At 42.1% G+C, this 23,773-nt stretch overlaps 1 protein-coding gene across 2 annotated transcripts in view; it reads right to left on the bottom strand.

Moving 5' to 3' along the window:
- The window catches only part of DUS4L (dihydrouridine synthase 4 like), a 71,285-nt gene that overhangs the window by 12,625 nt on the left and 34,887 nt on the right, over positions 1 to 23,773 (bottom strand). For both annotated transcript variants that reach the window (XM_089778593.1, XM_089778595.1), the window contains 3 exons: positions 19,545 to 19,695; positions 15,106 to 15,241; positions 10,749 to 10,860 (listed from right to left, as the gene is read on the bottom strand). In XM_089778593.1, the coding sequence (XP_089634719.1) occupies positions 10,749 to 10,860; positions 15,106 to 15,241; positions 19,545 to 19,695 (399 nt within the window). The remainder of the gene's footprint in view (positions 1 to 10,748; positions 10,861 to 15,105; positions 15,242 to 19,544; positions 19,696 to 23,773) is intronic.

The following is a 23,773-nucleotide window of genomic DNA, read 5'->3' as shown; positions in this document are numbered from 1 at the left end:
TCCACATTATGAATTTTATGACAATATCATTGAACACATTTAACCAGAATAAAATGGAAAAAAAGGCACAATGTATCTAAGATTACACTGCTGTGCATATTAGGATTGTGTTACCTCAATAAAAGTTTTTGCATTTAATTTTCAATGTATATTCTTTAAAAAGGAAAAAGCACAAAGAAAAATCCTTATAGCAACATAAAGGGAAAAAAAAGGCACTGAATCTGTGCCTCTATAGCTCTACAAGGCTGGAAGGAACCATAATGATCATCCTAATCTGACTTCCTGTTAAAACACAGACCATCGAACTTCCCCAGAATAATTCCTAAATCATATATATTAGAAAAAAAATCCAATCTTGATTTTAAAATTGCTGGCATAATCCACATGACTTTTGGTAAATCCTTCCAATAGCTACTCTCATAATTAAAAATTTAAGCCTTATTTCCTGTCTGAATATGTCCAAGTGCAACTTTCACCCACTGGATCAAAGTACTATAACTTTCTCTGCTAGACTGAAGAACCCACTATTAAATATTTGTTCCCTGTGTAAGTATTTATACTGTGTAATCAAGTTGACCTTTAACTCTCTATTTAGCTAAACAGACTGCACTCCTTAGAACTGTCACAAGGTGGGTTTTCTAATCTTTTGTCGTTCTTGTGGCTCTTCTCTGAACCTCTTCCAATTTATTAACAACTTTCTTGAATTGTGGGCACCAGAGGTAGTATTCCATAATATTCCAACAAGGTACCACCAGAGTCAAATACAGAGGTAAAATAACCTCTCTAATCCTACTCAACATTCTCCTGTGTATGCAGCCCAAGATCACATTAGTTCTTTTGCTCACAGCATCACACTAGCAGCTCATGTGTTCATCTGATTATCCACCATGACCTCCACCCCTTTTTCACAATCATTGCTCCTTACAATAGATTTCCCCATCCTGTAAGTATGGCCTACATTCTTTGTTCACGGATGCATACATTTAAGCTGTATTAAAATAATGTTTGCTTGTGCCAAGTTTACCAGATTGCTTTGTATCACTGACTTATGTTTTTCATTATTTAAAAGCCCCGACTCTGGTGTCATCTGCAAACTAATCAGTGATGATTTTGTGTTTTCTTTCAGGTCATAGATAAAAATGTTAAATATAAGTAAGAACTGACCTCTGCAGAAGAAAGTTTGCTCATTGATGGTTCCCCATTTACTGGTCTCAATCTATTTAATGTGTACTAATTTTATATTGTTCTAGTTTTTTTGATCCAAATGTTACACAGTACCAAGTCAAATGGCCTTTCAGATGCCAAAGTATATTACAACCAAATTTGTAACCTCATAAAAAAAAGATAGTAAGTTAATTTGACAAAATTATTTTTCATCAATCATGTTGATTTGCATAATTATATTATCCTCTTTTAGTTCTTTATTGAATCAAGTTCTGTATCAACTGCTCCATTATATTCATTGAAGATTGATGAACTAGATCATCCTGTTCACCTTTTTAAAAACCTATCAGTGTTGGTTGCAAGATAACTATCTGTCTTTCAGTTTTCTGGAACTTTCCCAGTGCTCCAAGACTTATTGAAAACTAACATTAACAGTACAGAGAACTCCTCAACCAGTTCTTTTAAAACTCTTGAATATAAGTCACCTGAACCTTCTGATTTTAAAATATCTGACTTTAATAGCTATTGTTTAATATCTTCCAGATATATCAATGAAATGGAGTGTTATCGCCATATGAAGAGACTATATCATGTTTTTCTCCAAATAAACAACAAAAATATTTACTGAAGACCTCTACAGTTTCTGCATTATTGCTGATAATTCTACCATTGCCATTTAATAATGGACCAATACTAGTGTCAAGATTTGTTTTGTTCCTAATAGATTTTAAAAATTCCTTATTGTCCTTATAAACTCATGAAAATATTTAAGTTTGACTGGAGACCAACCATGTACATTCAAAAATTTAGAACATGTTCAGCACCTTCCACTCTCACCAAAGGCTCTGTACCAGCTCTCAGCCTTAATAACTCAACCGAGCAAGGGTACGATCCTCTTGCCCCTGTGCCACAGAAGAGGAATGAAATTGTTTTAAGAGGGCTTCTTCAGACCAAGAAAAGCTGCAGTGTTTGCTTCCACAGAGAGGATTAAATAGTAGGGAGAAATGGATCATTACACCACTTCTTGGGACCTTCCCTTGCCCAAACTATTAATCCACTATAGGGGAAACAGTTTTGCTACCAAATAATTTGTGCAATAATCAAAATCTATTAGTGTTGGTTGCAAGGTAACTTTAAAAATATTGCTAATATTTTGCATTTATGTAGTGTGCAAGATTATATGAGGGTCACTTTCTTTAGAGGATTTCTGTCATGTTATTGGATTTTAAAGTGAGCAGACAAATCACTGTTGCACCCACTGGTGACATTTGCCCCAAATTCTATCCAAAGTGGGCATATAAGGTGTCAAATGAAAGCTTATGCTCTGCTGATTCTATGTATGATACAAAAAATCATACAAGTACATAAGTATGTGTGGAGTTATGAATATGGGCCCTGTTCTTGTATTGTAAATGTTCTCTGTCTGGGAGGGAGCAATGGGCCTGGACTGCCTATTGTGAGGAAGGATTGCTCAGTGAATAGCTGGGCTAACTAGCACTGCTCCATGGACAATGGCTCTCAGGAGTGGCCAATACACACTTGAGGAATGCATCTGAAAGCGTGCAGACTGGCCAGTGCCTCATGGCTACTTTCATGTGAAACACAGATGTGACCAGCTTCAGTTTGGAAGACACCAGGAATATAAAAGTCCCATGAGGCCATCTCCATATTGTCTTCAATCTTGCTACTGATTCCTGATGCATCCTTGCTAGGGACAAAGAGCTGGGAAGGACTGCTGACCCATCCTAATACAGGATGTACACCAGAGACTTCTAAGGTAGCAGTTTGTAACATCTCTGCTAAGAGCCTGCATCAAGAACTTGGTGATTGATGTATGTAATGTATTCTCCTTAACATTCTTACTCTCAACCTTTTCTTTCTTTTAATAAATCTTTAGATTTTAGATTCTAAACAATTGGCCCAGCATGCTCTTGTGGATAATATCTAAAGTGTAAATTGGCCTGGGACTGTGGCTGCTTCTTTGGGACAGGGAGGATCTGTTTGGAGTTGGTGAGATCAGGTTTTATAACTTCTCACCTGTGTGTAAGGTCCAGGGCTGATTGTGGCACAGGGAAAGCTGGAATGTTGGAGGGGTTTTGCTTGAGAGGCTTCCTGCTGGCCAGATTGGCAGATGAAGTGCTCTGTGCAACTGGTTTGTGGCCTATTTGAGAAAGGTCTACAGTCAAGGGCTGTAAGTAGCCCTCGTTTTGAGCAATTCGCCCTGAGCTGATGCCCTCAGTGGTGCCCAGACCTGGCCCATCACAATCTCAAAAAGATTTTATAAAAACATTTTGTAGTCAGGGAAAAAAAGAGACAGAAGCTAAGGCCTTGTCTACAGTGGCATGTTTTATCGCCAAAACCTGCCTTTTTGCAACAACACAGTGAGAGTACTACAATGAGACTTGTGAGGAAAAACACCTAGTTTTGGTAACAAACTTCCACTCCTGTGAGACTTTTCTCTCTCCCCTCCCCCATTTATCCCTTTATTGTTGACAAGGAGCCAGTGTGGTTGACTCTGTGGTTTGGTTTTGTCAAGAGAGCTGGCTTCCAACAATATCCCACAATGCCTGCCCTGATGGCTGTGCTCAGTGTTTCGTGATCTCTGCTGCCCTGCACACATGCACCACTCCCTTTCAAAGCTCCGGAAAGTATCTGACAGCTGAGTGATCTGCTCCATTTGGGGAACAAACAAAAAACAAATAATTGGAGTGTGCCTGTTCTGCAGCTGCAGGGGGAGGGCTGGAGAGACTGCTGTGCTGCTTTGACATTCCTTAGCACAGAGAGTTCACAGAGCTATGAAGGAATCCCAAGAAGTGTAGGGATCACATCTGCCTTTCTACAACACTGCAGTCTGAGATGCTTACCCACATTCCTTTGTTCTATCTGTTGACAGGAGACCTAGCAATGTGTCCATGAAATGTCAGCAATGGGAGGCAGAAAAACTAGTTTGACCAGTTTTCACTTTTGGTGACTTTTGCATGTCGACAGCATTTTTGTTGCTAAACCTTCCCAATCACAGCCTAAGTGATTTATCAGTGATAACAGCAAGTCAATTGTAGAGCTAGAGCTGGGAGTAATATTCAGATCACCTAGCTCACAGAACTGTGCTACCATCAGAAACACAATCTTCATAAATGTTAATTCTTCATTAAAAACTAATTCACTTTGCTCTCCTCCTCCCTGAATTTTCACTGTTTTTACATAGAGTGAGCAACTGCAAGCAACTGGATAAAACGTTTGTCAAACTGAAATTCAGTTTGTTTCACTGCAGAGGGACTTTATAACATCTTTACATGGTGCTTAAATAGACTGGCAGGCCCTGCAGAAACCCTCTCCACTGGGATTAATGAATCCCCCTAAAATATATAACCAAAAATACTCAGCTATGACATGGATCGCATTACATAGAATGTCTCTTATTAAAGTTATGGTCTACGTTAAAGCAAAAAGGATGGGAACATGGTAAGCTTGTCTGGTATATCTAGCTCTGCCAAAGGCTCAATATGTGACCTGACTTGGTCACTTAACTGTCTTGTACCTGAGTGTCCTCATCTGTAGATGAAAGCTGATGCTTATTCACCTTCAAAAAGTGTTTTGAGATCTGGTGAAGTTTTTCCATATAAAGGGCACCTGGTTTTCCTCCACCCAGAAATGACCTGTGACTGCTGACAATGTGGGGAGCAGACTGAGGACAAATAGCTTCAACAATATTACTATGTGCTTAGTACAAGCCAAGCAGCAAATGGGGGGAGGGAGGTAGAGGTACATGTGACCACACAGTCTCTGCTCCTGCCTCTTTAAAACAAAAATCTACATAACACCCAAACTGAACTCTCTGATAATTTTTTTCACTATCAAATGCTTTCGTGTTCCTGTTTTTTGTTCAGACTTTTCAAATTTTGAACAATCTTGCATCATTTTAAACAAAAATGAATGAATGTTTGTAACATTGTAGGTCTTTAAAATAGCATGTGAATTTTAAAACTATATTGGCCAAAACCATTTCCCACCTCCCCCACCCAGAAATCCTAGAGAACTTGCAACACAATGTTCTTGTTACACTTATTTTGTACACAAACCAAATGTGTTTAAAAGGATCCAGGATCTTGTTTCAGCAACATCTTTGTCCTCCCCCCATTATCAGCCTCTGAGAACTATTTTGAATACTTTTTAGTTCAGCTTGTGTGTGTGTGTACCTGTATGTATGTAAATATACTGTACTCAAAAGTTCCTGAATATATGTCTACACTGCTGCCGAGGGATGTCTACCCACACTGGGAATCTCAGACTTGCACTAGCTCACCTAGATCTAATGTGTTAAAAATATCGGTGTGGAGATTGCAATAATAGAGAGTACGCTTATTAAGTTTGCAGATGATACCAAACTGGGTGGGGTTGCGACTTCTTTGGAGGATAGGGACATAATTCAAAATGACCTTAGCAAGTTAGAGAAATGGTCAGAGGTAAACAGGATGAGGTTTAATAAAGAGAAATGCAAAGTGCTCCACTTAGGAAGGAACAATCAGTTCCATACATACAAGATGGGAAGCGACTGTCTAGGAAGGAGCATGGCGGAAAGGGATCTAGGGGTCATAGTGGACCACAAGTTGAATATGAGTCAACAGTGTGATGCTGTTGCAAAAAAAGCAAATATGATTCTAGGTTGTATCAACAGGTGTGTTGTAAGCAAAACTCGTGAAGTCATTCTGCCGCTCTACTCTGCACTAGTTAGGCCTCAGCTGGAGTACTGTGTCCAGTTCTGGGCGCCACATTTCAAGAAAGATGTGGAGAAATTGGAAAGGGTACAGAGAAGAGCGACAAGAATGATTAAAGGTTTAGAGAACATGACCTATGAAGCCAGGCTTCATGAACTGGGCTTGTTTAGTTTGGAAAAAAGAAGATTAAGGGGGGACATGATAGCGGTTTTCAATTATCTAAAAGGGTGTCACAAGGAGGAAGGAGAAAATTTGTTCCTCTTGGTTTCTGAGGACAGGACAAGGAGTAATGGGCTTAAAGTGCAGCAGGGGAGGTTTAGATTGGACATTAGGAAAAAATTCCTAACTGTCAGGGTGGTCAAATATTGGAATAAATTGCCAAGGGAGGTGGTGGAATCTCCCTCTCTGGAGATATTTAAGAACAGGTTAGATATACATCTGTCAGGGATGGTGTAGGTGGAGCTTGGTTCTGCCTTGAGGGCGGGGGGCTGGACTCGATGACCTCTTGAGGTCCCTTCCAGTCCTATTATTCTATGATTCTATGATAATAGGCACAGTGCGGTTAGCTGTCTGAGCCTGGACCTGGGAAGTTGGGCCGATTTGAACTCAAGCCACAAGCCCAAGCCACTGCCAGTGCCACAATGGCCCCACTACTACTTTTAGCATATTAGCTTGAGCTGAGTTAGCATGACTCCTAGCTGCAAGGGTAGACATACCCTAAATATAATTTTCAACAGTGACTTAAGAGTTAAGCTTCCAAGCACCCATCATCAAGACCAAAACTAATTCTCTGCCCCCACACTTCAAACATTTTGCAGAACACAAATGCCTTGCTAAATAACAAAAAGACTGGCATGTTACCCCCTTTGTTTACTGTGACTAGAAGGTTGCCAAGAAAAGAGTTGTGTCAGTGTGTGTAGAGCAGGAAGGGAAGAGGGGGGGCTGTGATTATTTTTTGGCTTTACACAGAAAATCATACAACACGACAGTCATTCACGCATGATCATTAGGTTCACATCTCTCCTAAAAGCCTACTAACTAAAGCTTACCAACACACAGTCATTTTAAGATAGTGAAATATTCTAATGTCCACGTGTATCTATAAACTACTATCTTAGAATCTTTTTCTAAGGACATGTAATTACATGTCCAGGTATGCTAAAAATGGACTTAGGCTCTGAAAATGCTAGCTAGCACACTGCTGGGTGCCAGTAAAGACCTCAGTAGGTGGGTCTTCAATAAAAAAATAATAATAAGAGCCCCCTTTCCTTCACTTCCATAGCATTGCTAAAAAGGGGCCTAAATGGAGAGGAATAAATCAAAACAACGAATATAACAAAACTGGTTGAAATCTTTGTCACTTCCTCTCCAACTTTTCTCAGATTTAGATAACCCCTTTATCTAGAATTCTAGTCTTGTCTTCCATAGGAAAAATGGTGTGTTATAACCTGACAAGCCAGTGTGTAGTTTTCATACGATTAAGAGACTGCTCCTCAGAGGACCTCCTAATAAAATGCTTTTAGTACTTGGATCCCAGTTAAAAAAAAAAAGGTTTAAAAGCTCATATTATTTCCTCCATCAAAGTTGGTAAACATTAAACCAAAAAAACAAAGTTCACTTTTTCCATAAAATTAATGTATTCATCTGGATGAAAAATTTTGTTATGAAAATGTGAAACACAAGAATTTAAATTCCAAATATAAGTCTAACCGGAAATCTAAGAATGGCAGCACAAGGGTACCTTAATATATTACCACTGTTTAAGGGCAAATGAACCACTCACGTAAGTCCATCATTATACAAAAAGTGATTAACGAACAGCTTCATATTACACCAAGAAATGGCTGGAATTGCTTGGTGTAATATGCTAGGTACACAGTTTATTAGCCATTAAAAAGTAAAAACATTAGTCTTTTAAAGCAGTTTAGTATTCCAGACTAACCATAGTGGAGCTTACCAAAATAAGGCTCAGAAAAACCATAAAGGGACTTTCCATTAATTTTGTTTGTGGGTTAGACCTGTCATGATTAGGTAAAAGGAAACTTCAAAGAAACATTACTTTGCAATTATGCAAATACAAATGCAAGTTTTTTCAAAGATCTTTCAGTCATATGAGCTCACTGAAGCACTACACAGATAAGCAAGATCAATACTGAGATTATTAAAAATAATGCATTAAAACTTGTTTTAATGAACTGGTTTTACTTTTAAAAACATGAAATCTCACATTCCATTGTTCAGTTTTAAGAAAATTATATTCTGAAATTTCACAAGTCATACCCCCCAAAACTTGATACAAAAATTAAACAAACAAACTAGACTGACTCAAATAGATGAGTTATGCCCACAATAGCTTTTACATTTATGATGAACACCTCAAGTAGCAATTAACTCACTCATGGCTTAAAAAAAAAAAAAAAAATCTAGTGTAGAGACATACCCTGGTAGAGTGACCTCTATTATTTGTATTATTGTACTGCCTCAGAGTCACCCAATGGTTATCAACTAAATTTTAACTCTGATGTACATGATAGTGTTAGAAACTGATTCCTTACAATACAACTTCTTAAAATGAGTTTGCAAAGACTTATTTTTGGTGCACTTTAGCAGAAGGACACCCTCCCCCCAAACCCTTGTAGGGACTGCAGCTGAGATGGCATGTGATAAACCTACTTCCATCCCAGCTTTCCACTGCATTCCTGGCTAAAAAGATTATAATATATATTAAGGCTATACCCTGCCAGTTTAAATACAAATATGCATTTACATTCTCCTTTCAATAAGCTTGTCACTTCAAAGGAATCCTTTCCTCCTTTTCTGTAAGGAAACAGTAGGGGTGGGAAAACCCACAATCAAACCTGCCTGGCAGGGAAGAGGGTAAAGGAGAACCCCGTCCCCTTTCAAAATAATGGATTATTGCTGTATTAATACATCAAGCCCAACTAAAAACAGCTATTATGCAGTTTTAATTTGTCATTATATTGAGAACTGACAACTATGATTCATTAAGATGCTATTCTTGTAATTTAGTAGTAGAGGCACACTACTCTAGCTGGGGCATTATACACTCTGATCTCATGAGTACTGTTATCTTATGATAGAAATGTAGCCGTGTTAGTCTGGGGTAGCTGAAGCAAAATGCAGGACAATGTAGCACTTTAAAGACTAACAAGATGGTTTATAAGATGATGAGCTTTCGTGGGCCAGACCCACTTCCTCAGATCAAATAGTGGAAGAAAATAGTCTATTTCTTCCACTATTTGATCTGAGGAAGTGGGTCTGGCCCACGAAAGCTCATCATCTTATAAACCATCTTGTTAGTCTTTAAAGTGCTACATTGTCCTGCACTTTGTTATCTTATGGTGACTGCATTCTATAAACTGTCAAGGAAAAATATTTTGACTAGATTGCATCTATTTGATCTTCACAAGGTCAAAAGTGATGTTATCTAAAACATTAATTACAGATGGGTGGGTGTTCATAATGTCACACACCTTGCAAGATCCAAATAGGACATCTTCAAACAGGTACAATCTGCTTTTATCTCACCATCAATTAACCAAGAAAGCAGTTCTGACAGCCCAAACCTTAAACATGGTAGTTGATAAGACGTGTCATGCTACAAAGCACATTAAAAAAATGCTAATGTCTCTACAGTTAAAAAAACCACAATCAGAATGGCAGCAATGGCAGCTTACACCTTGTATCTGTGGCTTAAAAGGTACATTACACCAAACACATTTTTCATATATCATTCATTTTTTGGTATGAGGAGAAAGATTATACAAATCTAATCCTTCCAAGTCTGTGTATCAGTTAATTTCAATTTCCCTTTACACACAAACCAATGAAAAATGTTTCCATTGATGCTAATCAAAACGTATAGGTAGACAAAGTAAGAAAAATGCTGCTTGAGACTTTAAAGGTACTTTCTTTGTATATTTTGATATGTGATGTTGACAATTTGTGTATTAGCAGTTATATAACTTTAATTTTTTGAATCTCAAGTTGTCATAACTAACGCCCCATAATTTCCTAAAAGTGAAAATTGAAATTTATACCAGAAACATGCTTAAAATAATATTATCCACCAACATTCTTACACAGCACAAGACTTTAATATGAAGACCTACCCCCATTGAATTAATGCTGCTCAAGGTTATAACTCTAGTGCCTTAGATATATTACAATTGTTTACAATGTACAACTTTGCATAACCTATTCACTGTAAAATAAGACAGTGACATGGTCTATACCTGAAATACTGGGCGAAATGCATTTGCTTACAAAGTTCTCAAATTCCATATAAGTCAGTGGAGTTTACCTGGCTACATCAGAAATTATTTGACCAAGTAAGCCCAAAATCTTTTTGTAAAAGGAAATAACATCAAGATTATTTGAATATATACAGGATAAATCTGATATTTGTATTAAGACATTTTTTAGGCTGTCGTATTTTAAAGCAGTGTTTCTCAACCTTTTTAATAAAGTACTCCTTTAAACAAATGTGTTGCAATGGTAGAAAAAAATTGTGTGTGTCTGAAGACTGTAGGTACTGGGGGAAGTTGTTATGTGTGTGGGTGTGTTTTTTTTTTTTTTTTAAATAACTTAATTGTAGCCGGGCAGGTGATAACATTTTTGGGTGTAAAAAGTACAAAAATCATAAAGTGCTGTAAAATTTACAACAAAAATTCTGTTTTCTCCAAATTTCAGTTGTGTTGATGTATCCCCCAGAGTTCTCTCAAGTATCCCAAGGGAACTCGTACCACTGGTTGAGAAACATTGTTTTAAAGGACCAAACTGCTAAGCTCTGAGGCATAAAAAGCCCAGTCATTCTTGTTTAAAAGAAAGCAATTAAAAAAAGTTTACCCTGAGAAGTTTTCTTAAGTTCTGCTTTCAGGATTTCAGTTTCTTGCATCAGTTTTTTATTGGCTTTGTCTAGTGCCTGTTCATTTTCACACTTCCCTTTTTCATTCAAGGCCTATAAAAAAGATTTGTGGGTATAGTTAGTATTAGTTTAAAAACTGATAGCTGTTAATACAAATGTCCAAACAACATTGGCCCTGATCTTACAATGTTCTGAATGTCCCCAATTCCTACTGATATAAAAAAGAAACTGTAAAAGATTAGCACCTCTGGAAAAAAAACCTCAAACCCTAAACAGGTACATCCATAAATATAGTCATAACATTTGACATTGAAAATGACCATGTGTTTACATTATAATATGGCTTTGAAAAAAAGAGATTCAGTCTTGATTTAAGGACTGCAAGTGACAAAGAATCTACCACATCTCTTGGCAAGCTGATCCAATGATTAGCTAGCTACACTGTTAAATTGTGCCTTAGTTCTACTCTGAATTTGTCCAGAGGGAGATTCCAAACATTGTATTATTCCTTTTTCTGCCAGATAAAATAATCATCTATCAGAAATCTCTTCCCCTTGTAGTCTGTGATGAAATCATCACTTAATCTTTTAGATCAGTAAGATATTTAGGCACTTAAATACAGATTTATCTTATTTCCAGAAATGCTAAGCACCTGAAGGTCCTTCCAAAAGTCTTACTGGGCACTAAATAAAAATTATGCATCTACTGTATTTGCCCTTATGAATATTTATGTTTCAAGTGATTCAGTAACAGTTGTGTCTTTATAAAACAATAAAACATCCAGGATCAGTCACGGTTTCTTGTGACTTTTACTTCATTTCTCTTGCAATTTCCTTTCACCCCTGACTACCCCTCCCTTCCTACTATTCTCTTTTCAAAGAAATTCAACTCTCTGCTCATCTGACCTCCCACATCAAGCACATGAACATGAAACATCCCATTTAAAGAGAGCAAGGGAAGAGGCAAGCTTCTATATGAAAAAGGACTAACACAATTTTCTTGTGCTGACCAGCAGAGGGTGGAGGCAATACTAAACATACAGGATCCTGGACATACAGCTAGTTCAAAGGTAGAGAGATAGATACAAGTATCAGTATGTAGGGAAAATAGCTGAACTAATGAAACCAAATATCATATAGAGTCCCTTGATGAAAATCTTGGGAAACGGTCCAAGACAGGTAAAAGAGGAGCTGTCAAAATGTTGAAGGAGTAATCAGTAATGTAAAAGGTGGGGTATATGACTGATGATTTGCTACCTCTAACAGGCCCCCTTATTTTTCCACTACACAATTTCAGAGCAAGCCTCCTTCAATTGCATGGCAATGTTAATTAGTTTTGGTTTAACATTAGTAATGTTAATTATGGGTGGGTTTTTTTTCATAATTTATTGCCGATTCGTCTCTGGAGGCATAATTTATGAAACCCTTGGCTAAAGGAGAATGTTAATTCCAATATGGTTGGATGTTTAACATTTCTATAGGGACAATACTCAGCTGAAATAGGTGAGTAAAGCTCCATTCTTTTCTGGTTGACAGTGGATCTGTGGAAGATCAGAGCTGGGCTATAGAGAGGCTGCCCCCAGAGTCTGTACAAATGAGCTGTGGGCACTGGGTGTAACTCTGTTTCTCCTGGGAATACCTACACATGCTTTCAGAGTTAGACAAAATAGGCCCATACTTAGGAACCCAGAATATGGCTAGATCAGAATCTCAACTTTTTAGCTCTCATGGTTGTAGAGGTAACCTAAGTCTGTAGACAAACACCAGCTCTAAAATGTGGCATTGTCCTTTTTATGTCAATGGTGTGTTAATTCAAAAATTCTCCCTCCCACCACTGCTCCTCTCCATCCCTGAACTCTACCTCAGCAGAGGATTGTGTATAGCAGTGTTTCTGAAAGTGTTCCATGGGGACACTTAGAGAAATACTTTAACTGGCCGTCCTCGTGTGTTTACTTACCGGCGCCACGTCCATAGAGCCTCATGGCTCCCATTGGCTCTGTTTCATCCTTTGCAGCCAAGGGGAGCAGCGGGAAGTGGCGAAGGCTGGGCCACCGCTTCCCACTGCTCCGCTTGGCTGCAAAGGTTGAAACAGAGTCAATGGGAGCCATGAGGGTCTATGGACGTGGTGCCGGTAAGTAAACACACGGGGGCGGCCAGTTAAAGTTTTTCTCTAAGTGTTCCTCTGAAACACTTTCAGAAACACTGGTGTATAGGGCAGGAGGGGAAGCAGTGAGCCTGGCCCACTGACGCAGATAGTTTAGCAGTCAGAATGTAAGTACTCGGACCATCCTTGCTTCTTCTGGGGCAAGAGTGATCCCAAATGCTGCAGAATATGGGGGGCCCTGACCATTCCTGCCAGGCTAAGAAAGGATTCCATGCTGCTGCTCTCATTATTATGGGAGAGAAGTGGATCTTATTCTACCACCACTTTTAATGGCAGGTGGGGCTTTTATGCAGGAGCAGAGCCTTTGGGAATCTCCTGTCATTGTATGCACAAGGCCCCAGAATGCCTCAAATCAGTCTACTAAACTTTGCATCCCAAGAGGGATGGAGCTCTTTCTGGAAGCTGCAACTCACCAGCATGACCCCTGGCTGCCACAGTTCTCCTCTCAAGACACACTTCTGTGCAGACATGCAAGAAAAGTCCTGATGAGCCAAGAACTATTGCCAGGAGAGCTGCTCTGCTTTATGGCTCCCTGTTATATGCAGAGGTGAGACCATGCCACTTATGTAACAATTCCTTTTGTAGCAAAAGCACAGAAAGAGGAAGATAAAGCTGCAGCCACAACCCAGCACGACAGGCAACGCAAGATGTTAACTCATCTGGCTACAACAAAATGACAGATTTACCAGCAAAAACAGGCATCTCTATGGCAGTTTGGCAAAATGTCAAATTCCATGCACACAGAATCATGGACTACACAAAGACTTGTTTATAATGCATTCCACTGACCTTATTTCCTTAGAAGACACCTACCCAAGTTACTAATAAATTTGTATATCCTGTCTAGGACATACTGATCTTAAAGTTTGTTCAAATATCTAAGTTACCAAAAACAGTTATAGTTCCTGACCTCACAAGCTGTTACCACCCACATATACTGAAGGTAAGCTTGAATACATCTCTAGATAACTTTATTGTGATGTGTTTTATTGAACCGAATCTCAATTGTGAAACATAAAAATACAAATTTTGGCAGTTAACTTCTTGTTTAACTTTTTCCTACATTTATCAACCCATTGCCAGCTAAAATTCCTTATATTACACAACACTGATTAGTATGCTAAAACTCAAAAAAAATTCTATCAGCTACACAGTTAATCAAAGCTCCACAGAGGCCTACCAGGGCTCCTCACAGCCCTATGAAGAATGTAACCAGTGCTGGTAAATGATAAGCATTAGCTTATCAGTTAACTGGTTACCCGGCTATACTCTTGCATCCTTTCCCTTAGCTGCAGTACACTCATGGATTCCTTAGCAGCAGAATGTGGACTGATGGCAGAGTTAGGGAGGGAATTGGATATGGAATAGGAGCTCGAGCTTGAGATGGAGCCGGTCTGGGGGAGAAGCTGTGCCTAGAGGCAGAGTGGTGCTGGAAGCATGGTGATCCTTCTCTGTCCCCTATGAAGGCTGATCTGGGCCCCACTGTGTGTCGTCTCCTCAAAAATAATTCACCCACGTCCTCCTTGAGGGGCATGCCCTCCTCAGTTTGGGGACCACAGTTCTAGAAACATAAGGAGGCAGCCATGGTGGTAGGATCACTTATCTGCCATAAACTGCATGGAAATCTTGAAACCTATGCAGCCTACCTACTTCCTGATGGTATCAAAGTTGGAAGAGCTGGTACTGCAAGGGTGTCTACCCAGACATTTCATGTTTTCTACCCAGATATTTCACTAGAAGCCAGGGGAGGGGAAAACATGCTCTGAGCCCCTACACAAGCTTGAGGAGACTAAGGAGAGGACACTTACCCAGAGAACGCATTGCTGACTTAAACTTTCCATCTAAGACAAAGAATCCTTGTTAACATTTTGGCATACAGTGGGTGGGAAGTGGGCTGAACTATGAAGAAAAATTGTCATGTTAGGCAAACCCAACCTAAAAGAAGCTTCACAAATGAGAGGATCCCTAAGGGGGATGTTTAACTGCAGTGTAAACAGGAGGACTGGGGCTGGAGTACAGGCTCAAGGACTAGCCTCTGATGCTGAGCCCCATGAAGATGAGTCAGCGGGTGTGGACCATCCCTGGGTGTCTAACTGCAGTGTAGACATACCCAATAGGTCTTGCAGCCATACAATTTTTGCTATTACTTCCTTTTAAAAAGGGTAATGAAGATACCTGCTGTAACTTTTCATTCTCCTCCATGTATTTTCTGGCAGCTTCATTAGTATTTGCTACTTGAATTTCCATTGCTACCTGAATTCCCATCTCTTTTGCCAACTGAGTAATAAGGGTGACAGTACGTCTCAATACGCTGAGGAAGAAACACAGATACAATTTAAGTATGATTACTTTTCTAATAAAATTATTTGCTTTCTGTTAAGATTTATTTTAGATCTAAAGGTGAACAAAATGCTTCTAGGAATAAACAGAAGAGACTGTTTATAATATTAAAATAACAGGACATAGGCATAAGCTTAAAATTAGAAGTTGTAAAGTGAAAAGCATTTCCAAACCTGAATTCTAGTTCTGAATGTCACCTGTTCCAAAGGATAACATTAAACATATTTAAAAAGTTGGGAACTCCATAGCTTAAGGTGCTTATGCTGTTATTTAATGTTATAGAAGAAACAGAAAACCCTGTTAGCACGCTGTCAGGTGCTAAGATTAATGGTAATAAGCAAGATAAGAACCTTAGGAGGTGGTAAGGATAAAAGCATTTTTCAATTTAATTTTATAAAGCATTTGTAATTTTTGCATATTACAGTAAAACTCCATTAGTCCAGCATCCAATGCTCTGGGACTCCTGATGGTCCGGCACCATCAGGAACCCGGAAGTGCTGGGGCAGCCGGACAGGCTTCCCCCATTCAGCTGCTGCTGAAACTGACCAGCAGCTGAATCGGGGAAGCCGGGAGAAGAGCAGCTGGGGTGCTGCCGGGTTGGTCTCGTAGCGCTGCCCCACAGAGCTGCAGGACCAACCCAGCAGCCCCGCAGCTGCTCTTGGGGATGCCTGGGGCAGAGCAGCTGGAGTGCTGCCGGGTTGGTCCCGCAGCGCCAAAGGACGGCGCTGCGGGACCAACCTGGTGGGACCCCAGCTGCTCTACCCCAGGGGTCCCCGATTCAGCCACTGTTGAAACAGAACAGCGGCTGATTCCAGGAAGCCTGGGGCAGAGCTGCTCTGCCCCGGGCTTCCTGGAATCAGCCGCTGATCTGTTTCAGCAGCGGCTGACTTGGGGACCCCTGGGGCAGAGCAGCTGGGGTGCTGCCGGGTTGGTCCCGCAGCGCCGAGGGGCGGTGCTACGGGACCAACCCGGCAGCACCCCAGCTGCTTTGCCCCAGGCTTCCGGATTCAGCCGCTGCTGAAACTGACCAGCAGCGTCAGTTTCACCAGCAGGCTGAATCCAGATGCCTGGGGCAGAGCAGCTGGGGTCCTGCCAGGTTGGTCCCATAGCGCCGCCCCTCAACGCTGCGGGACCAACCCGGCAGGACCCCAGCTACTCTGCCCCAGGGCTCCCCAAGTCAGCTGCTGCTGAAACAGATCAGCGGCTGTTTCCAGGAAGCCCGGGGCAGAGCAGCTGGGGTCCTGCTGGGTTGGTCCCATAGCGCCGTCCTTTGGCGCTGCAGGACCAACCCAGCAGCACTCCAGCTGCTCTATTGCAGGCATCCCCGATTCAGCTGCTGCTGAAACTGACCAGCAGCGGCTGAATCAGGGACGCCTGGGGCAGAGCTGGACTATCATAAGGGGGGCTATGAGGGGCCTGGGGTGGCATCCCCTACCACCCCACTCCAGACCCCTCATAGACCCCCTTCTGATAGTCCGGCATATCTGATAATCCGGCACCCCCTGGGTCCTAAAGGTGCCGGATTATCGGAAGTTTACTGTACTTCCCATGAGTTCTATTGATGCTTTTGGATCTAAAACATTTATTTTACATCAACCCAAATGAAATAAAATAAAAAACACACAAACACAAAAGTGTAGCAATGACTACTCCAAAGATATCCAAATAGGACAGCTCCCCATAATTCTTACCAGAAATATGTACCAATTTTTCTACTAACGCAACAAGGAAACACTTGAGTCCAAGTGGTACAGTTCAGAGTCTCAAAAATCCTCTTTATTTTCAACATACACAAACTTCCACTTCATTTTGATGCATCTTTCTCTCCTCACTATTACCAGAACCTTTCATCAATACATTACTGGTTCAGTTCACGTCCAAGGCAACCATGAGTGTTAAGACTGCTGCTTGGATTAAAAAATCCAAGTAGCTGCCTCAACCCTTTTCGGGGGGGGGGGGGGGGGGGGAGCATTAACCTGTTTACCTTTCAAATCTGTTCTGCACTACATAGTTAGACTGATGGAATGCATCTTACACTGAGCTAATAAAGTTTGTATCTGCACCACCAGGTCTATTCTGCTGACATAACTCCCTTGCTACATTGACTTAATTACTCCACTTCTATAGGATGTGTTATGCTTAAATCAACATTGTTAGGATGAGGAAGAGGCAGCATAGATAGTCCGTTATTTACATCAATTTTACTGGCCTCTATGAGGTGTCCCACAATACTCCACTATGGATGCTTTGATGAACACTTTCAACGCAATTGCTCAATAGCGAGGAACACAGGAAACAGCACTTCTCCTGTTAAAGCATCAGGAACTTCTGAATTCCCGTTTCCTGTTTGTTCAGCACAGAGAGCTCACCAACCCTGCAGATCATGGTGACTCAACATCCTACTTGTAGAAGTGGCACATGCATGCAATTTTTGTATTTCTACGGCTGGACTGGAGCTGTGTCTGGAGAGTTGTCTCCACACAGACCTGTAAGATCCACCACCTCTTATGTATTCCATGCAATTCTCATGGTATATGGGCAGTGTTCCTCTTGGTTGCATATGCCAACTCTTTTTACCACTTCATTGAGCAGTGCTCATTGATTATGGTTTGCTACTCAATGTCTCCCTCTGTTGCCTTTGTTTTAAACCAAGGACATGCACTCCTATTCTTTTCATTATCTGTTCTATGGAATTTGTTGATCCTGGGTCCTGTGAAACCCCCCTCCGCCTCCACCTTGATTGAGCAGGTAAGTAATTCCAGGTAGGCCCATTTTTTCCTTAACATACATGGGCTATCTACTGTTGTTAACACATTCACTTAGATATTTACACTGATCTATGTAATTCGTTATATAACCACTTAATCCTGCTGAAAAGCATACCAGCCCTCCCAAGGGAATAGTTGTTAGCCATTTCTCAAAAAGTGCTCAATAGCAAAACATATGTAGTGTGCCTTGGATGCTGGAAATACTGCTTTTATGGATCCAAATGCTTACTCAGCTTCAGTGAAACAGTTAAGGTTACACTTGAGCCTAGGTTCTCAATATAAATATCCTGGCTATTAGGATTGCTTTAATGGTGCCTTAACTTATTTATTGCAAATCTCCAGTTAAAACATAATCACAACTGATAAATTCCAAGAAGGAAGTCAACAGGATTATACAAGTCAGAGACGGAAAACAACTAGATTATCAAGCCCAGTCCTCTCCAACTGTTTTACCACCAACATAATTTTTTGAATTGAAGGGCAACCAAGGATCTACCTTACCTCTTCTGAGGCCATTCCCCTTTCCCAAAGCCCTGCACGGCTCACTCCATCCCTCCCCTTCCACCTTCATTCTTTTTCTCCAGGCTGGGGCAAAGGGTTGAGGACCGGGAGCAAATGTGGGCTCCAGGACTGAGGGGTCTGTAGTGGGCTCTGGATTGAGCCTGCGGCAGGAGACTGAGGTGCAGAAGGCAGGTATAGGTGCAGGAGGGTGGTCAGGGCTGGTGCAGCGAATTAAGAAGAGAGTTCAGGGGTGCTGGCTCTGGGAGGCAGCTCAGAGCTAGGTGGCGGCACTTATCTTAGGCAGCCCTGGCTCTACACCACTCCTGGAAGTGGGCAATGTGCCTTTGTAGCCCTTAGGAAGGCACGTGGCTCTGTGCGCTGCCCCTCTCTACATGCATCACCCCCGCAGCTACCGTTGGCCACAGTTCCTCATTCTTGGCCAATGGGAGCGGTGGGGGCAGTATTCACAGGCAGGAGCAATGCACAGACATGGCTACCCCCACCCCCGTGGGGCTGGTCACTTTCAGTAGTGGTGTGGGCCTGGGGCAGGCAAAAAGCCTGCCTTAGCAGAAGCCCCACTGCAACATCGGACATTGTAATTGACAGAGAGAGTCTCCAGGATTGAACAATCAATGTCAATTGACTGTTTAGTGACCACTGACCTAGTGCCATCTCCCTGCAAATCCAAGTTTGTTTCTTATTATTCTATGTAGTATACTCTCAATATTGTGCTCCCATAACTTCCTCACGGAAACAAACACCTGCTGAAAAATAGCCTCCTAACATATTTCTAATAATCACTCTAAAGTTTTCTTTTCTAATTATATTTATGTATATTACATTCAAGGACTTCTTTTCAGCTTTAATATTTACACTTTCTTAGCCACGCTATTCATATTTAGGTCTATCTTTTTCCAGCTTTCTGATCTTGTTACTCTGCCTTGTACAATATTTACCGTAAGAGAGACACTGTCCACAAATTTGAATAGCAAATTTTATACTTACAGCCAAAGAAACAAGGAAAATCCTGAGATATAAAGGTTTCTTTGTGACCTAAAAAGTTTCATCTGAATATGATCAAAGGCATTAGGATTGATATTTGCACCCTTTTCACCCACATGTGCAGTTGAGTATTTCTTCACTTCTCTAATAGCATCTGCAAACAAAAAACAAAAATTGTTTTGTCTTGTTTTTTTGAGTGTGGGGCTCAGTGTATTAATCTACTGTATAAGACTGAGAACTCTAGAAATACATGCATTCTTCTCAGTCCACAGAACCGGTACAATTTTGGTAGTGTTAGTACCAACACCTTCAAAGGCACTTGGATTGTGCTTGACCCAGACTTGAATGGATCATTCTAGAGTAATTAGATAGTTCAGTCATCTTGCTACGTCACTATCCTTTGTCTAGATACAATAGCACCAGCTGTGATGGCATCTTCTGATATAGGCACTTGCCCATTAGGAACTGAATCCAGGCAAAATAACTCCGCAAGCACTATCAGAGACCTATCAGGTGGCAATCACTACTGATACTACCAACATGGACGAGATTCCAAATGTAATAGCAGCAAGACCACCAAAAATAGATCTCTCTCCATTCCCTAAGGATTTTTCTTGCTAAGCAGGTGTTTTATATATGGTTTAAGTTAAGATTTGATCAGAAGTAATTTTGTATTTCCTTGACACTGTAACTGAAAAGACTATTTACTGGCACCCAGACATAAAGAAGTTTACTCACCATCACTGATGTATAAAAAAATCCTTTCAGATGAGTTGTACTACAGGCAGTCCCCGGGTTACGTACAAGATAAGAACAAACCTACAGTCCCTAAGTTGAATCTGTATGTAAGTCGGAACTGGCGTCCAGATTCAGCCGCTGCTGAAACTGACCGACAGTTCTGACTTACATACAGAATCAACTTAAGAACCCCAAGCGAACCCAAGTCAGCTGCTGCTGAAACTGATCAGCAGCTGATTCCAGGAAGCCCGGGGCAGAGCAACTCTGCCTCTGGCTTCCTGTAGTCAGCGCTGGTCAGTTTCAGCAGCGGCTAAATCAGGATGCCTGGGGCAGAGCAGCTGGGGTGCTGCTGGGTTGCTCCAGTAGCGCCGCTCCTCGGCACTACTGGACCAACCCAGCAGCACCCCATCTGCTCTGCCCCAGGCGTCCTGATTCAGCCGCTGCTGAAACTGACCAGCAGCGGCTGAATCAGGACCAGAGCAGCTGGAGTGCTGCTGGGTTGGACCAGTAGCGCCCAGAGCGGCGCTGCGGGACCAACCGGCAGCACCCCAGCTGCTCTGCCACAGGCGTCCGGAGAAAAGCCTAGTCTGCTGGGGGGGGGGGGCCTACTAGCTGCGCCCCGCCCCCCACCCCAGCAGACCAGGAAGACACGGGCGGCGGACCGAGACGCACTGCGGTCCCGCCGCCTGGGTCCTCCGCGCTTTGCTCCCAGTCTCCCTGGTCTGCTGGAGACCAGCAGACCAGGGAGACGGGGAACAAAGCCTCTGAGGACGCCGGCAGCGGGACAGCCGCGGGGCGTCTGGGCTGTCCCGCTGCCGGCTTCCCCCGCGGCTTTGCAAAGCCTCGGGGAAGCCGGCAGCGGAGCAGCCCAGGCGCGCCTGGGCTGCCTCGCTGCCCGAGCCCCCCCGCAGCTTTGCTCTGCGTCTTCCTGGTCTGCAGACCAGGGAGATGCAGAGAAAGCCCCAGAGTACACGGGCAGCAGGACCGCGAGGTCCCACAGTCCGTGTACTCTGGGGCAGCCCCGTTTGTAACTGCGGATCCGACATAAGTTGGATCTGCGTAAGTCAGGGACTGCCTGTACTGTAAAATAATAGTGTCTAAATATAGTATGAGGGAAGGAAGTTATTTTGTCATATTTCCCTACAAAATTTTGTCTTAAGTGGCCAACAACCTTGGTGGCAATCAGCAGCATCTGAAACAAAGAGCTGGTCTATACTAGAAAATTAGATAAATCCAGCTCTGTCACTCAGGGATGTGAAAAATACGCACCACTGAATGATTTAGTAAAGCTGACCTAAGTCCCTGTGTAGACAGGACTGGGTTGAGGAAGACTTCTTCTGCTGACCTATCCATATTATGCTATTTTTCCTCTAGGGGACATGGATTACTGATATTCATGGGAGAATCCCTTCCATCATCATAGGTAGCATCTACAGTAAAGTGTTGCAGCTGTGCCAATTTGGGATGTAAAATCCCATGTAATCTGTTAACCAGTTAAAAGTAATCAGTGACATTCCTAGTAAGGATGTTAAGGACTAGTTGATTAGTAAGGATGTTAATCAACTAGTTGATTCTCCCTTCCCTCCCCTCCCCACTTGCTGCCTCTATCAGATACAGGCAGCAAAGGGGAGGAGAGAGGGGGTACTTCAAAGAGGCAGCGCCGCACAGCTGAGCCCAGGATCATCTGTGCAGTGCTACTGTTTTCAAATGCTGAGGTGTTGTTCAAAGGGACAGCGCTGCACAGCTGATCCTGGGTTCAGCTATGCAGCGCTGCCTCTTTGAAACACTGAGGCAGTGCTTCAAAGCGGCAGCACCACATGGAGCTCGGGGTCAGCTGAGGACTAGTTTATAGGCACTTCCGCATTCCTCTTTTGAAATGTACAAGAACCCTCTCTCAGGCTCTTGTACATTACAAAGGAGGAATGCAGAACTCTGCATGCAGCCCAGGGGCCAGTGGGAAATCCCGCAGACTCTGGGCTGCACATGGGCCTGCAAGCTTTTAAATGTACAAGAGTCCTGAGCGGGGGCTCTTGTGCATTTCAAAGCAGAAGCACCCTCATGGAGCCTGGGTCCCCCGCTGACCCCAGGTTCTGGGGAAATGCCACGCAGAACCTGGGATCAGCTGGGGAGTCACCAGCTGACCCCAGATTCCTCATGGCATTTCAAATCAGCAGTGCAACATGGAGCCTAGGGTAGTCCCCCGCTGATCCCAGGCTCCATGAGGGGCACTTCCGCTTTGAAATACACAAGACACCCCCCCTCGGGACTCTTGTACATTTCAAACCTGGCAGGACAGCCTGGAGTGTACAGCCCCGGAGTCAATGGGACTTCCTGCTGGCCCCGGGCTGCAGGCGGATTTCTGCATTCCTCCTTTGAAATGTACAAGAGCTCCTGAGGGGGCTCTTATGCATTTCAAAGGAGGAATGTGGAAGTGCCTATCGACTAGTTGAGTAGTCAATGGAAAATCCATCGCCTACTTGACTAGTAAATTAACCAATATCTAACATCCTTAATCTCTAGTGCCAATGTGGCATTTCAAGTGTAGACAAACATTAAGCCAGGTTGGGCTAATTTAATACTGAAATGGAAGACCACCAGAGAGTACATCAACACTAAGGCAGGGCTACTCAACTTTGGAAGCCCCGGGGGCCGCAATGATAGCCACAGCACATGCAGAAAGCCGCAACTTAAATGTGGTTGCATATACATGCAAATATATATGCAAATAGTTTCTTTCACACTGACGGGCAGGAACACAAAGATTAAGGCAAGACTTTACAACACGCAGGCCCCATTTAAATCAGTTCTGCTGATATTAATAAAATGCAATATTTACCCAATTTCCACCCATACGACAGCACTTTTAATGAGCAATGACAGTCCAGGAATTTAACTACTAAAACATGCATCAACAAAAGACAATTATATTGACTATTTTTTTGTTTTGGCTCCCACCCACAGGCCGTGTGTTGAGCCCCGCATAAACCCAAATCGCACTTAGACTTAAATCAATCCACCCTGACTAGCAGTGGTTTTGAAAGGGTGGGTCACAACCCAGCTTTAGCTAGCCTTCGGGATAGCTAGGTACTGAGCAAGGCAATCCAGTGCCTTATATTCTGAGATCCAAACTACTTGTAACCTGAAGTTTATTTAAAAAAAAAATCACTCATCTAGTCTGTTTAAAATAATTTACAGTTACCTAGTATTTTTCATATCAAAGCATTTTACTAACTTATTTCCTCTCCTTCTCATGCAAAAGAATCACTTCCACCAACAAAAGACAGTAGATGTTCATAAGTGCACAGAAACCCATACAGCAATTGGTGACAAAGTGAAATGAATGTAGTTAGGCAGAATGTCATTACCCAAGATCAGATTTCATTAGATTTTGGTGCTATTCTAAGGTTCCAAATGCCTTTTCCCACTCAAATCCAGCTGAGGCCTACAGCTGAGTTTTATGCCTCATCTGAGAAAAAGCACCCTCAACAGAACAC

The sequence above is a fragment of the Pelodiscus sinensis genome, chromosome 1 (assembly GCF_052426305.1).
Source record: "Pelodiscus sinensis isolate ZL-2025 chromosome 1, ASM5242630v1, whole genome shotgun sequence".
Classification (NCBI taxonomy): Eukaryota; Metazoa; Chordata; order Testudines; family Trionychidae; genus Pelodiscus; species Pelodiscus sinensis.
This window is presented reverse-complemented; position numbering and strand designations above follow the sequence as displayed.